This window comes from Scomber scombrus, chromosome 12 (assembly GCF_963691925.1).
Source record: "Scomber scombrus chromosome 12, fScoSco1.1, whole genome shotgun sequence".
Classification (NCBI taxonomy): domain Eukaryota; kingdom Metazoa; phylum Chordata; class Actinopteri; order Scombriformes; family Scombridae; genus Scomber; species Scomber scombrus.
Window position 1 is genome coordinate 15651836 of NC_084981.1, and position 14677 is coordinate 15666512.

Below are 14677 nucleotides of genomic sequence, written 5' to 3' on the forward strand. Positions count from 1 at the left end.
AAGTAACCTTTTCAATTCTAGTCAGTTTTTTTCCTTCTTACACCATATGGGAAACAGTACAATATGAACAAATTTTCTAAAGATATGATTATTGATTTTTATAAAAGAATACATTTTTAAACAGACATTTTAGTAATACCACGTGTACTTCCAGTACAATAGACAACAATTTATGAAGACAACACAAATTACATTTGCATAGAAAATTCTAGTTTTACAATATAGCCTACCATAATTTAAGAAAAATAGAGCGGCATGCAATTGCAGGTTGACACATAGTTAGACAGTTGGCCATTTATCATAACTCACAGACTACGTTTGGTCCGTCACACTGACTGACAGGTGTCACGGAGGAAATGATGCAGATGTGTAAAAGAGAGATTGAACCTCTGTTCTTCTTTTTTAGTGTTTGCTCACAACCAACTGCAATTGCACCAATCATCCCTCAACAATAAATCCTACTTCTTTGGCTGATTCATCTCAATTTAGTGCAAATCAACAATCACAAGCCTAAATTTGGCTTGATTATTTTTTATTTTTACCCCCATACAGAAGCCATATTTTAATAACCTGCATGTATTGGATGTTTTTGTGACAACAGCAGAAAGGTCCTCTATAATAGCCAAAAAACTAATATTTTCCAAGAATGAGCAAATTACATTCTCAACAACACTTTTACAATACAATAAATAACATTACAGCTGTTACGTAACATTTTGTATCATTTTATATCAGTGTGTATATCTTTTGAATGATTTAAGAGGAATACATCTAAAATCACACTGTTTTCTATGATTTACTTCCGTTCTTCAAAACTTGTGGCTCTCCCTGTGTTGAGGTCTGGGTTTGAGCCTCCACTTTAGTCTGGTCTGGTGTCTTCACCAGAACCTGTGGCAGGCTTTGCTGATTCTTGCTCAGGTCAGCTGGCCTCTGCTGCGTTTTGCTTTGCCAGTTTGTTTCCGTTTGCGTGTGTGTCTCCAGAGTCTGACCCTGTCTTTGCTCGGTCAGGCTGGAGCTGGAGTTGTAGTTATTGCACAAATCCCTCATGTCCAGGAGTCCCTGCACCAGACACTTGACAAATTCTGTTGAACACGTCTGCGAGCTCTCGCGGAAACTGGATAAGCAGAAGATGATGTGGTCTGACTGAGGGTTGTAACACGCGCCGTATCCATTTGGAACCACGGGTCCATAGCAGCAGAACATCTCAACAGTAGTCGGGACCTGAGAGAAGAGTGAATGCTTCAATACTGAGCTACTGACAGTATTACTCATCTGCTTAAATACTACTGTAGGTAGAGAGATTAAGATAAGTATGACAATCAACTCCCAGCCACATTAACAAACCTAAACTGCAGTTTGGGAATTTGGTTAAAAAACATCTCTCCAGTTTTATATTCCACAATAGAAACACAGTGCTCATTACGTGTAGTTTAAATTTGATGTATTAGGATCATATGAGTTTACCTGACTTGTAGAGAGAATGAACTGATTACTGATGCGATAGGCCTCATCTTTGCATATTTCTGGCTTCTCCATGTTCAGTTCATGTGCAATTTCACGTAATCCTAGTAAATGGTTGTCTATTCCCATCCCAGTAATCGCCTGAAAAGGAAAAAAGAAAATGCACAATTTTTGTATTTTACTGCAATCAACATTGTGACGTAAAATCAATAATATTACGTAAATCAATATTTACCAGAATAGTATACTTTGTCTGTGCAGTTATGGCACCTTGTAACAACTCCATCTTTTCTGCATCCTGGAGAAGTAAACAACTGAGAATCAATATGAGGCTATAAAAGCCCTTTATTTACAGTAAGCATAGTCTTTCATAGTGGAGTGCAGGTGAAGATTGAATGACACTATTAGAAGTGGAGACAATTGACAGTCTCACTACTTTATTCAAGCTGAGTTTTTACTCTGCTGCAACATTCACTCAGCATCTTACGCTTGTGCTCAGTTTCCCATCAGTCATTGCTTTGAGAAAGGCCAAGGCTTCTGGCGTGGCTGAGCGGATGTTGTCAACTCTGCCTTCCTGAAAACGCCGAATTGAAGCACTCTCATAGGTCGACACAACTCTGCCGTGGCATCTTCAGTAACAAAGAGAAAAAGTATTTGTAGCTCTGAGTCGTGTCTTAATGTGATATATGAATGAATGAAGGCTTTATTTCAAACATGTAGAAAAACAAAAACAAAGAAAAAATATAAATATATGTATCTTACATAACAGAAAACAACAGTCAAACGCACAAAACAAGGAAAACAAAATTGATTAAACATGTTTGAAATATATGAATATATGAGAATCAGTCCTGTGAACTCCAGCTTTTTTTTTTTTACCTGTAGTAGGTTAACTGAAGAGCAACCTGAATGTAGGCATCTGGACTCATTTTCTGTTTTTTGATGAACTCTTTTCCATAATCGTAGAACTTGTGGACATTCATGTCAAGATTTCTCACTAGCCTGGATGAATAAAAATACATTTTGTTATCAGCAGAAAGCATTTGTTTGATTTAATAGAAACCAGAGTAAATGCAGACCTCTGGAGTTTGTCAGCAGATGAGGCGAGGAGCTTGTGAATCTCCGGAGTACATTTCCAGCGGAGTCTGCGAGGTGCAGGCAGCTCGCTCACACTCGCAGCCCTCACCAGCTTTGATGGACTGCCAATCCTGGTGACACATAGGAATACATTATCATTTGGCATTTCCCTTTTTTTCCTTTTAATAACTTTTTTAATTTGTTTTATTTATATCAGCAATTATGTCATATAAACATGTTGCATTTTTAAAATCTAAATTGTATTTAGTCTTACATGTATTTGAGCAGATACTCTGTGCACTGCACAAGGACAATTCCTTCAAATGCAGAGTGTTCGCACACAACTCCGCAGCAGCCACCAGCTCCTACGACAAACTGAAACAGTCACGCTACTTTCAGTGGGATTTCCTTGAAAGTAGCCGAACTTCAATGCTCAGATTAACTGAGATTTAATACATGTATAGTTGCAATCTCATTAAAGTACTTGTGCATTCTGCTACACACTGAAACTAGATGTTCCCTCATACAGCATACATTTCATCCACACGTTACTCCACAGTGCAGGAATTATTCAGAGAACTCTACGTAGTGACTATGATTCATGCAATACATTCAAGTAATTTGAATTCTTTATCAAAACACATATATCAAAGTTCATGCAAATGATATTTCACAGGCTGGGGGCTTATTATTCAATGGTAACTTCCTCTCTCCATCGCAAGTAAATTCTTAATTTGGCAAGGGATTGGCTAATTACATCCTCTGGCACTGTAAGAGAAGAACATGAATTTTCTCACTGTCATGTTTGTCATTTTCCTCAGTAATTAAAGCAGTCAATTGATCCTGTTATTCTATAGCATCCATCATTCATCAACACTTTCGTCCTTATTTCATTCATCTTGTAATGAATTTTTCTCAAAGAATTAATTCTCAAACATAATTAAGAGTCTAGCTCACAGTGTGCAACAAGTGAAGCGAGGCAAACGTTAAAGTAGCTTTACTTGCTAAGGTTGCTCACTAACCTGCATGGGCTTGTCGTACCAGCGGTTGCCCCCATTCTTGGCCCCTCCTCCTCCGTGCAGCATCAACATGGCCCGTGTGGTGTCATTTAGGTCAGGCCCACTGCCGTCATCCAGACAGACCAAACACAGACAGCGCTCGATCATGTCCAGGGAGTCCCTGTTAGTTGACTCTGCAGGGGGGAAAAAATCCATTTAGTGAGACAAACAGACTTGGAAAGACTGGTATCCTCCTGACCCCAGAGAGTTTTTATTTGAAAGAATAGGGCTAATATTAGAAATGCACCTCTCATGAGCACACTGCGAGACTCAGCCCACTCTGTCCTTCCATCTGAAGTGAGAAGACCAATAGGTGGGAGTCGCTCATCTTCACTGTCAGCCATTTTGACAATCTTATCCAGCTGAGTCAGCAGGTCTCTTTCATTCAGTCGGCGGAAATTGATCACCACATCCAGCACAAAGAACTAGACAGAGGTTCAGATTGGACACAAGCTGTTTTAATGCACTTGTTTCTCGGGTATCATTTTAATATTAGCTGGGAATGCTGCCTCTGAGTGGCTATATGGGCAGTGATACAGAAGGATTAGTTTAGTTATTAGTATTCACGCTGAAAACATCTGTGATAATCCCCCATTGAACAGATAATCAGTGTATGCTGGTATACAATAGGCCAAAGTTGAATAAGTTAACTATGATGGGTGTTTGCTATAGACAGTTTGAGGTGAATGGATCAATATTTGCCTTTGTTACCTCTAACCTGGGGATTTGTTTAAAAGCCGAAAAATTGTCTAACTACTCTTGCCTCTTGCCCTGTTTGGATTGGTTGTAGCCAAGTTACGTGTTACGTTAAATAAACTTGGTGAGTATAATATAATTATTACCATTTAAAATAATAAAACAAACTACACGAAGAAGACCTAAATTGTAATAAAATGCAATTATCCTTTAAATAAATCAAACTCCCACACTTTTGATTACCTGTTCTAATTGTAATATAGTGGCTGTGCTGATGAGCAAATGTCACACATGCTATACCTAATTTACTTAACAGAGAGCACTTGTTAATGGGCTGTGACAGGGACATCATGTGTGTAGTCTTATTCTTATTTGTGTAAACGTCTCTGTTTGATGTTTACTGTGAAGCGATACTCCGATAAACAACTGTGGACCATTTGGTGTTCAGACTTCTTATCATTAATGAGTAATACTAGCTTCAAATTATTATTTTAATTACAATATTGATGTTCTTAAAATGGGGGGACAAACTGGTCACATGGTCTTAATAGATTGTCATGGAGATTGATCTGGTGATATGTGAGCGCAGTAGCTATTCTGATTTCATCCATCACGCATGCAGGACTTTTTATGCATGCTTGCTCATCAGCTAATAAGAACGAAGTTCTTCTCTGACTGCTGATGAAGACTGCTTGATATTACTGATGGCTCTGGAAATAGCTAGTAAATGGACCTTGAGTTGGGATTTTTTTTATTATCAAAGTGCTCTTTTTAAGGTCAAGAATGATTTTTATGCTTAATTTATAAACTAACACAGACAAGAGTTCTTTAAAGTGCTGCAGTCTTATCTCAACAGATCCATCTCCATGACAACTGAGCAATCCCCATCCACCGATGAGGACCATGATATGATATGATGAAAACTGGTAAGTGGACCTTGAGTTGAGATTGTTTTGTCAAACTAGCCTGTGACAACTGTGGAGTTGAATTAGGCTGTGTCTGACCTGGTTTTTACAAGCCACAATGATGTGTTCAGGTTCTGGCATCACGCTACTCTCTTGAGCCACGAGTGTATCCCTCTCAGACCCCGGTAGGCGGTAGGAGGTGAACAGGCGATAGTACTGCTCCATACACAGAGGGGTTCCAGCCAGCTGGCCCCGGGCGTAGTCTGTCGGCAGAGCATGTCTACACACACACGCATGTGACTTTATCAGGCTTTTTTTCCTTCTTTTTTTTCTTACACATAAACCACAAGTGAAATATTTCTGATCTGACTGAATCTCAAATGTTTTGACTCATTTGTGCTCTCATACATTCACTTACGCATCAAGAAGAGTCTTGTACTCCAAAACTCCAGAAATGAGGTGTGCAGCAAACCTAGGAAAGAAACACCATACTCTGTAAGATACTTCTCAAAACACACCCATTTTGTATTGGTCACTCCTTAAACATAGTCCTTCAACGTTGGGGAATGATCCTGATTTATTGTGTAGCCGTGTTACAGTTAACTAATAAATAAATAAATGCTTTATGTAAATCATTTGCTTAATGAGCTGGCCCTAGATCAATACCATTTAAGCAAACAGCAGCCTTCATTGTCTACTGTCCTTGCCACCAGTAGCCTGGCCTGGCCTCTCAGCCCTCAATGCGTCCTGGGTAATGACCCCATCTGTCAATGTGTTGCAAGGAAGTGTTCAATTTGGTATATTCGATCAAAGCTGGTCTTGGAGTGATTCATACAGTTTGACTATCATTTCTTAAGTCGTCATGCCTAATAATCATAAATTGCCTGTAAAGTGATGATATAGTGTTTTTTTTCTCTTTACAATGTAACACGCAATGCATGTTTTTCTTTTGCAGTGTTAGTTGTAGTAAAAGGGTCACAAGGAAGTCTACATAAGACAAAATGATATTCTGTTATATTGAATCATTCTGAAATTTCTCATGACTTGTTTTTGTCTTCAGTGTCTCGTACCTTAATGAGTCGATGGGAGCTCTGAACTGCTGCTGTGGGAACACCATCGCAGGACTGGAGTTGACGGGCAGAGCCAGTCTGTTGTTGAGGTACATGTCATTCAGCCAGTAGTCATACACCTGCAAAATGAAAATGAGGGATCGACATAAAAGGCACCATCTGTGAGCTAAATGCCAGTGTTTCAATACTCAAACACTAGAAAACTCTAAATCTGAAATGTTTTTGGACACATTTAGGGGTTTCATTTTTTACACTGCTAATATTTTGGAAATGATAAAACTGGCCTGGATGAAAGTATCATCAGCTCACAAGACAGTACTCAAAGTCTGCATGGTCAAAAAACTAGTAGCTGGGCCTTTTAAGCTTCATCATGTTGTATTTGTACCATTGTATTTTTGCTCTGTTTTTAACCACTGTGCCATTAAAGACAAACAAACAACATAAAAAAGCAATCTAAAAAACTATGAAAAAATCTAAAATGATGAGGGGGAAAATAACTTTGCTCACTACTTTACTTCTTTTGTGTGATATTAATGCTGGTTTGTAATATAGTATGCAAAATCACAGTATAACCTAATGCCTTATTGCTGCTAATTGTAAAGCATATTTTGGGGATTTTTGTGTGTTTTTAACCAGATGAGCATATTTACCCAGTTGGCCTTGCTCTCCCTCCTCTCCACCAGCTTGCTCTGCAGTAGCTCCCCCACTCCTCCAGGGGCTCCAAATTGCTTCACTGTGTTTTGGGTTTTATTGAACTGCTCATCTGTGAGCAGGTGCTTCATGCACTTCAGGTAAATGTCCAGGGTGTCTTTCAGGGCGGGGAGAGGCAGCTTCGGCAGACCCTGTACAGAGTGAGGGATGAAAAACTCTTCAATCCCTTTTTCCCCCTTTTTTTAAACTAAATTTGTGTCTACACATCAGCACACAAATCTTCACAGTCTCCAGCTCTGACAAATGTATCACATTTTCAAGAAAATACTTTAAATAAATAATAAAATACGTTTTTAACTGTACTTTTAGAAACTGTAAATGATTCACCTTACTGGACTCATTCTGATAAAATGAAAGATTTAAATAAAAGGTAGGCTGTTACAAACCACAACTACTCATAAAAGCTCAATTTTTAAATTCGTGTTTGTCATTATGTTCTTAATTATCTTTAGTTGTATTTAATAACCATCTCTAATGCACTCAAGTGAAATATATTCCATATCCATATTAGTCAGGAGATATTTACATCCCCGCCTCCTAAATCTTTGGAGGGCTCCCGTTCCAGAACTGGCATGTTGGCGGTGCAGAGGGGCAGTCAAGCAGGTTGGTTTCCTCAGAGACAGACTCTGTGTCCACAAATAAAATGATATCAAGTATTAAGTTCTTTAAAATAACAGACCGTCACTGACAGACAACTGAGAAAAGTTATCTTTAAATGTCCTGTTGGAGTATTTGAGACAAATGTAGAATGCTGATCAATAAAAAATGGATTACCGTACAAAAATACAAGAATGCCCACTTGGTAAGATTTCACATGCAGCATTAAATAGTTTCGCAAACTTGCGCGTTTGATGTTAATATGCTGTCATAAATTATACTAATCCATGTACGAATTTGGAATAACTATCACATAAAAATGAAATGTTTACTCACCAGCAAGCAAAAAGCAAACAAGCAATCCAACTCTTTATTCAGGCTCAAACAATTAGTTTCGGTTTGTTCATCTTGTCCGGAATCCGTTCCTGGCAGAATTTCTTATAAATTTCACCACCTTCATCATTTTGAACATCTTTCAACCCCCCATCATGGCAAGAGCACAACTCCCTTGCTGGCTTAGAAGAGATGCCGAGAGGGTACCTCACTCTCCAGGCAGCCAGGCTCCTCCCAGAAGTCCTGCTATTCGCCGAGAAGTTTATTTGGCACTTTACATCTTCACCCCACCTTATTTAGACACAGACTGAACAGCTCAGATGCTCAGACGCCGTGCAGAAGAACAATTAGGATGCTTTTTGCATGGATTTCTTGCTTTGGCTCTCTGAATGTTTTTTGCATTTTCCATCAAGGCGTTTTGGCGCAGACGTTGCTTCCATTTCAGTGACTGATTTAATCGACATCGTGTGTTTAATATTATATGCAAATGTTAGCATTTTTGAAAAATTGTTTATTTTACACATAACATTAGGCCTCACAATTCTACATTAACTCAGCGCTATAGATCGCTTCAAATGTACTTTTTTTAATTCAGAGAAGTTACTTTTTTATTTTGTAATGGACCGGATTCACTTTCAGTTGTTTTATATTTCTCATTCAAGGATCACAAAACTACTTCATTGTAGGCCTTAATCAGTTAATGAAATTGCCTTCATAAGGAAATTTAGGTACAGGTTTGATATAAGTGAAGAATGTACTCTTAAAATTGTGGTTGCATTTATAAAGCATCATGAGCATTTTTTATTGGCGGAAAATTATAACGCATTGAATAATTCCACGAAATATCTGAAGAAATAATTAACACTAATAACGTCTTTCACATAATATTGATTTATTATGTACATGAATATACATGTATGTACAGTCGCAGATCATACAGTATGCATTCCATTAGTACATCATCCAAAATACACAGACAACAAGACGCAGATATCAGCCCCATTCCTTCTGTTTTATCTTTCTAAATCTGTTGTGTGACACACAGTATTGCATATTGAGTTTATAGCAGCACAACTCTGGCAAAAATGAATACAGATTACACGCTTACATTATACTTGTTCTTTTGTTAAAATACATTTACACGTAATCCCTGAATACGATATGGATCCATTTTCTGATACAGTGATAAATACTGTTAGTGATTAGACATCTATCTCAACAAATCGTTCACAATACTTTCACTTAAAGATGAATAAGCGCCAGCGCGCGCCTTTCTACTGCACAAGCTTGAAGCTACTTGATTTGACAATACCCGGAGGAACTGTCTCCAGAAGCAGTAAATAATTGATGTAGCTACACAATCCTAATCGTGTTATGCAATTGATTGGATCGGACGGGATGCACACAACTCTACATGGGCACTTTGATAGTTTTACACCCAGTTAAACGTCTTTTACGCATACTCTCCCCCTGAGGATTCCTCCTCTGAATGGGAGCGCTGCGCAAATGTCTCAATGCCATTCTCGTCTATCGAGGTACACAAACCCTTTCTCTTCTTCTCTCGTTGCTCCATCTTAATTGTGTCATACAGTCCCGTTGGGCCATCATCCAGGAGCATATTTCTCTCGGAGAAGGACGGTTTCAACTGTGTTACGTTCTTCAGTAAAAGAAGAGCCGGTGCGTAAAGTACATTGGCGAGGCCCATGCCTAAGTTGAGCTGAACAAAGCCCAGGTTGTGCACTATTTGTCCAGCCGCTATGGGCCCCAGTGCATAGGCCAAGCAGTAAGAGATGTCTGCGATGGCGTACACACTGCCATACACTGACACGTGCCGCACATCCACCAGGAAAGCCAGTGTTGGCAGCAACGCCGTGTCCACGAAGGCGATGCCAAAACAGATTCCACACAGCGGGAGCATAAGCTGTCCAAAGTTTTTACAGGCTGGCACTGTGCAGGAGCTCGCGCCTATAAATACCATACCTATAGCACCATAAAACCACTGGAGGTGGGGGTATTTGGCTGCTAACTTGACAGTGAGAAATACACCTAAGACATGAGGAAAGAAGGCAGGGAACCATGTCATGCCGATCTCCCACTGACTGGAGTGCATGTTTTCCTCCATCCAGTTGGCGATAGTGGGCTCAAGGAAGGCTAGAGGGATGTTACAAATTGTCAGAGCCCCAGCCACTACAGCTATATAGGGATCAATCATCAGTTTATATATTGGGGTGCCCACTGGCATGTTTTCTCTCTCTCGGTTGCGGTAGGGCTTTAGCACAAGTAGGCACAATATGCCATCAATAAGACAGATACAGGCCAGAATCAGGAAAGGCACCCGCTTCCCAGCGAACTGATAGAGAACCCCTCCAAAGGGGGGCGCCACAAGACTTCCAAATGAGATGAAAGCCAGGGCAATACCCAGCGATTTGCTTCTCTCTGCCTCCTCTGTGTACGTATCTGCGATCAGAGCGATCCCTGAAGTGTCCGCGAAAGCTGAGCCGAGGCCCTGCATGCTGCGCGCCAGGAACAAAGTCCAGTAGTTTTCAGCGAAGGCAAATATAAGGGTGGAGAGAAACATGATATTGAGTCCGATGAAGAGTGGGATATCATAGCCGACCCTGTCGATAAACGTGCCACTTATCGGGTTCACCAGGAGCTGTAGGATGGCCTTTGAGGCAAAAAGAACACCTATCTGTAGGTCGAAGTTCCCTTTGGGTACTGTGTGGCCGGTGCTGTTAGTGGAGTTGGTGTGCGGTGCAAGGGCTTGGGCAGCTTTATCTGCTGCTGTCTGTAGTTCTTCAAGGTAATCGGGTATAATTGGTACAATAACCATATAAAGCATGTTGTCTAACAAAAGTGCTGTACACACTATTACTAGAATAATCCGGTTCTTCCGAACTGGGTCTTGGATTACAACATTGCCCAGCTGTTTAGTTCTTTCGCCCATTTGGGACAGTTTGGAGGCGGCAGATTGTGCCAAATTAGTGGCGTGTCCCTGTGTGGTTTCCTCCGGCTCCATGATTTTCTTTCTTTTCGACTCAAGTCTTGTCTTTTCCAAAAAGAATCGCTTCCCCCAGTTGATTTGTTTACAATATTACGCACGCTTTGCACATCTGTTCAGTTTTTTTTAATTGGGTTTTCTGAACCAGCACCGGGAGCCTTTCTTGAGCTAGATAACTTTCTCCTGCTTTACCTCTTCTCTGTCCCTTGCGCCGTCCGTCATCGCACGCGCTTTTCCACTCTTGGAAAACTGACTTGGACTCGTTTTATTCCTGTCGTCCCTAGTTGCTTCATGTCTCATATTCCGTCATTCAGGTGACGTGCTGGTCCCGGGCAGCACTCACAGGTTAGGGATTCAGTGTCGGCTCTATCAACCGTACTCGCTGTTTTAGGTCCGTCTGATGCGCCCCTGCGGTTCCAAGACGCTCCCAGCTGTCTCCAGTCACCTGTAACGCTGTGAGCTAAGTCATCATTTCACATCAAACGAACTGGTTTTTGTCGGCCGTGGAAGGAACACACACTGCAGTTTGTTGACTCCCATAGGTGTCCCCTCTCCCCCTCCCCTCTTCGCCGCTGGCTGTGACGCACAGTCCTGCTGCTCTCTAGCAGATCTTTTATGCTAATTAAACACAGAATCCCAAGTGCACACTGCTGTCCAGCCAGTTGCTTCAACACGGAACTGAATATGCTTTCCTTCAGTTTTATTGAACGATCTCAATTTCCAATGACAATAATCTCAATTTGATGTAAATCCAAAAGTAGTAGTAGTTTTCTGTTGTGTTTTTATAAGATCGCTAAATCTGGCAACGTTTATCTTTTGAGTTTGACTCCATAAGGAAGAAGAAAATCTGTAGTTATTAAACTAGATCTCTGCAACAGCACTGCTTCGAAGAAGAAGAAAAAAAATACACTGATTGATTTCATCACCACAGTGGAGTGGACAGCTCCACATACGACGTCCTTGAAAGGAAGTGATGACAACTACAAAATCTTCCCCTAACTGTATTTCTCTCTTATACACCCTCCCTCTATATTTGGTTGAAGCGCGTTGTTTGTGTTTTTGGACAGCTGACGTGAGTTTAGGATCAAGCAGGGTTTATGTTGCGCTCTCACTCACCCCCTTCAGTGTGTGATACGTGGTTGACAAGAAATATCGTATTACTTGTCTGAACAATGTCAGAACTGACTTGATTTCATCCTACATTTGAACGCATTATCGAAACGTAATCAGAAGAAACGGCACATAACTTAAAACGTCTTCTTTTGAACATTTCATTCTTTCATTTCTTTAAACTGTTTTAGCTTTTAAAATAATCTCACAAAGACTACAATGAACACAAATGGTTTCAGTTTGATAAAGAGATTCATTTTTAAGTAAACTTAAAGAAATGTCATCTGTTTCGCTGTCGCCATGAAGGATTAGAGTGAACTGGGAGTTGAAAGTTAGGTCGATCCTGCCATCTACCGGCACAGAGCAGCTACAGCAGCTGTCAGCAGCAGTAGCATTTACTGATTAGCGTCAGAGCAATTTACTAATGGAGACAAATAACTCAGTTACAAAATGCAGATCAGCCCATTGAAAGAACTTTCTTTAATGAATTTCCTTATCGCAATCAACTGTCTCGTCATCATGGCTTTTCTTTTTAAAGATATTGACACTTGTTGGACCGATATTTTTAAAACAGGAAAATTAAAACTGTCTATATGATTCTGTCGAAAGAGGATGGTTGTCTATTTCATTTTGTCTATTTCAGTCGAATCATTTGCTTGAGGTTGACATTAAAAAGCTGGTCCTGTTTTGTGGTAGATTGATGATTAGACGTGAAGCATGAGACAGAGTGGTATTGACATCTAGTGGAGGAAGACGGGAAGGACGAGTTAGTCAAGAAAAACATTGAATTTTGAACTATGAACCCATAAAAGTATTAACAATCCTCTGAATATTTGTAAAGATAGAATTAAATCTGTTGATTTTTTTTTTTAGCACTAAAACATGATTTGATATTCATTGATTCTACAAATGTAATGAATGTGGAGACAGTTACATATGTGTAAACAAATGATTTATTAATGAGTTCTGTGTATTGATCAATCAGGGTTTAAGTCATCTTGCTTATTTATGCACAAAAAAGGTGAACAAAAATTCTCCATTGGCTCACTTTGTGTATGTCATCTGTCTTGTTTGGCCAGCAGATGTCCTCATATCCCTGTAGATTTGTAGTGAACAGCAAGTAAGGACTGCACTGGTTTCTAACTTTACCTCTTTATACTTGTCACATTACATTGTCAGCGGTCTGTATCTTGTGTAATTGTTCTTGTATCAACACACTGTTGTCCCAGTCACAAACTGAGCCAGAACCTTTCATTCTAACTTAAAGATGAACATAGAATATGTTTTAAGAAACTGGAATCAGGAAAACTGGAGGAAAAATATACGTAGTGACAATTAGAGCAGCAACCATTAAGTCAATTAATTAACAATTGTTTTGATAATCAAATAATCATTTAAGTCTTATGGTTTCATGTACAAACATTTCAATTTGGTGCTTTTCCCTTCATACATGATAGTAAACTTTTTTAATTTGTCAAAAAAAACTAACTAGAATGAAACAATGAACCAAATAATAAAAAAAACTGAATATATATAATAAATAATGAATAAATAATGAAAATAATTGTTAATTGCAGCCCTAATGCAACTCAAAAACACTCACACTCAACTCACAATTACGAAATAACAATAACAACAGGGAACATCTACGCTCATATATACAGTTGATTTAATCAATTATAATGACATGATACCCATGTGATATCCATAGAATATGTCATTACATACAACATCAGACACAACACAAGAAAGCACAGATAGCCTCTGCAAAATGAAGTACTGTCGTAATGACAAAGACTAAATGACAAAATCTGTGGTTCAATATTTTCAATATTATATTAAAACTAGACACATTTTTTTCTTGAACAGTTGAGTGACTGGATTCAATTCACATAACACTCGATGTGGCAGTATGTTTGACTGCGCAATTTCCCATTTTAGTTATCATATCCGTGTCCCTCCTCTCTTAAGAGATCAGGACTGTTTTAGTATATACTGCTGGATCATCTAAGTATGTCAGACAGCTATATAGAAGTAAGGTCGATTCCTGAGGTAGTTCAGTGGTCCTAAGTTGAAAAGCATGAATGTGGCTTGAGACCGCCAAAGAAAAGTAAATACAGCACGCTGCATTGTTCAGTTCCAGCCTGTCGTTTCCCACTGGAGGCTTTGTCTGACGTAGATGGCTTATACCCAGGCAATGAATGTTAGGAATCCAACCAAAAAGGGGCTCAAAAACTTTGTGTTATTTTTAGACTAAATATTACGTCACATTAGTGAGAGAACAGCTTTGATAATGAACATACTGTTACTGGAAAGCTTAGGCAGAGTCATGAAGGCCCGGATTCGGCGTAGGCGCCTGGTTCACCTAAGAGCCACAAATGGACATTTACATGAGATGTTGCCATGGGTGGAGTCAGGACTGTCCTCATAACTGGATTGGCTGTGTTGGGGTCGAGGGGATCAACTTTTTTTTTCTCTGCTGTTTTCCCGGTGACCCTGCTCTGATCTGATTTGAAACCAAGCTCAGGAGATTCAAGATCACAGCGTAATCTTGTGCAGTTGCCAAAGTATTAATTTTTAACGGGCATGCAAAATCCCAAGCCACTGCAGCCAAATACTCACAGTCTGAACATCAGAAATAACCCTGGAGGCAACACT

General features: G+C 39.6%; 2 protein-coding genes across 2 annotated transcripts; both read right to left on the reverse strand.

Moving 5' to 3' along the window:
* Nucleotides 1-789: 789 nt before the first annotated feature.
* chata (choline O-acetyltransferase a) lies at nt 790-7552 on the reverse strand. Its single transcript, XM_062431027.1, has 14 exons — nt 7505-7552; nt 6918-7109; nt 6268-6386; nt 5616-5669; nt 5297-5477; nt 3844-4021; nt 3561-3730; nt 2813-2913; nt 2541-2669; nt 2341-2463; nt 1949-2090; nt 1697-1759; nt 1465-1602; nt 790-1221 (listed from the first exon to the last, which is right to left on the reverse strand). The coding sequence occupies exons 1-14, from the start codon at nt 7550-7552 to the stop codon at nt 790-792; spliced, it is 2070 nt and encodes a 689-aa protein (XP_062287011.1).
* A 1659-nt stretch (nt 7553-9211) lies between these two features.
* Nucleotides 9212-10927, reverse strand: slc18a3a (solute carrier family 18 member 3a). The gene has a single exon (XM_062430659.1). The coding sequence runs from the start codon at nt 10925-10927 to the stop codon at nt 9362-9364; it is 1566 nt and encodes a 521-aa protein (XP_062286643.1). The 3' UTR covers nt 9212-9361.
* Between the last annotated feature and the right edge of the window lie 3750 nt (nt 10928-14677).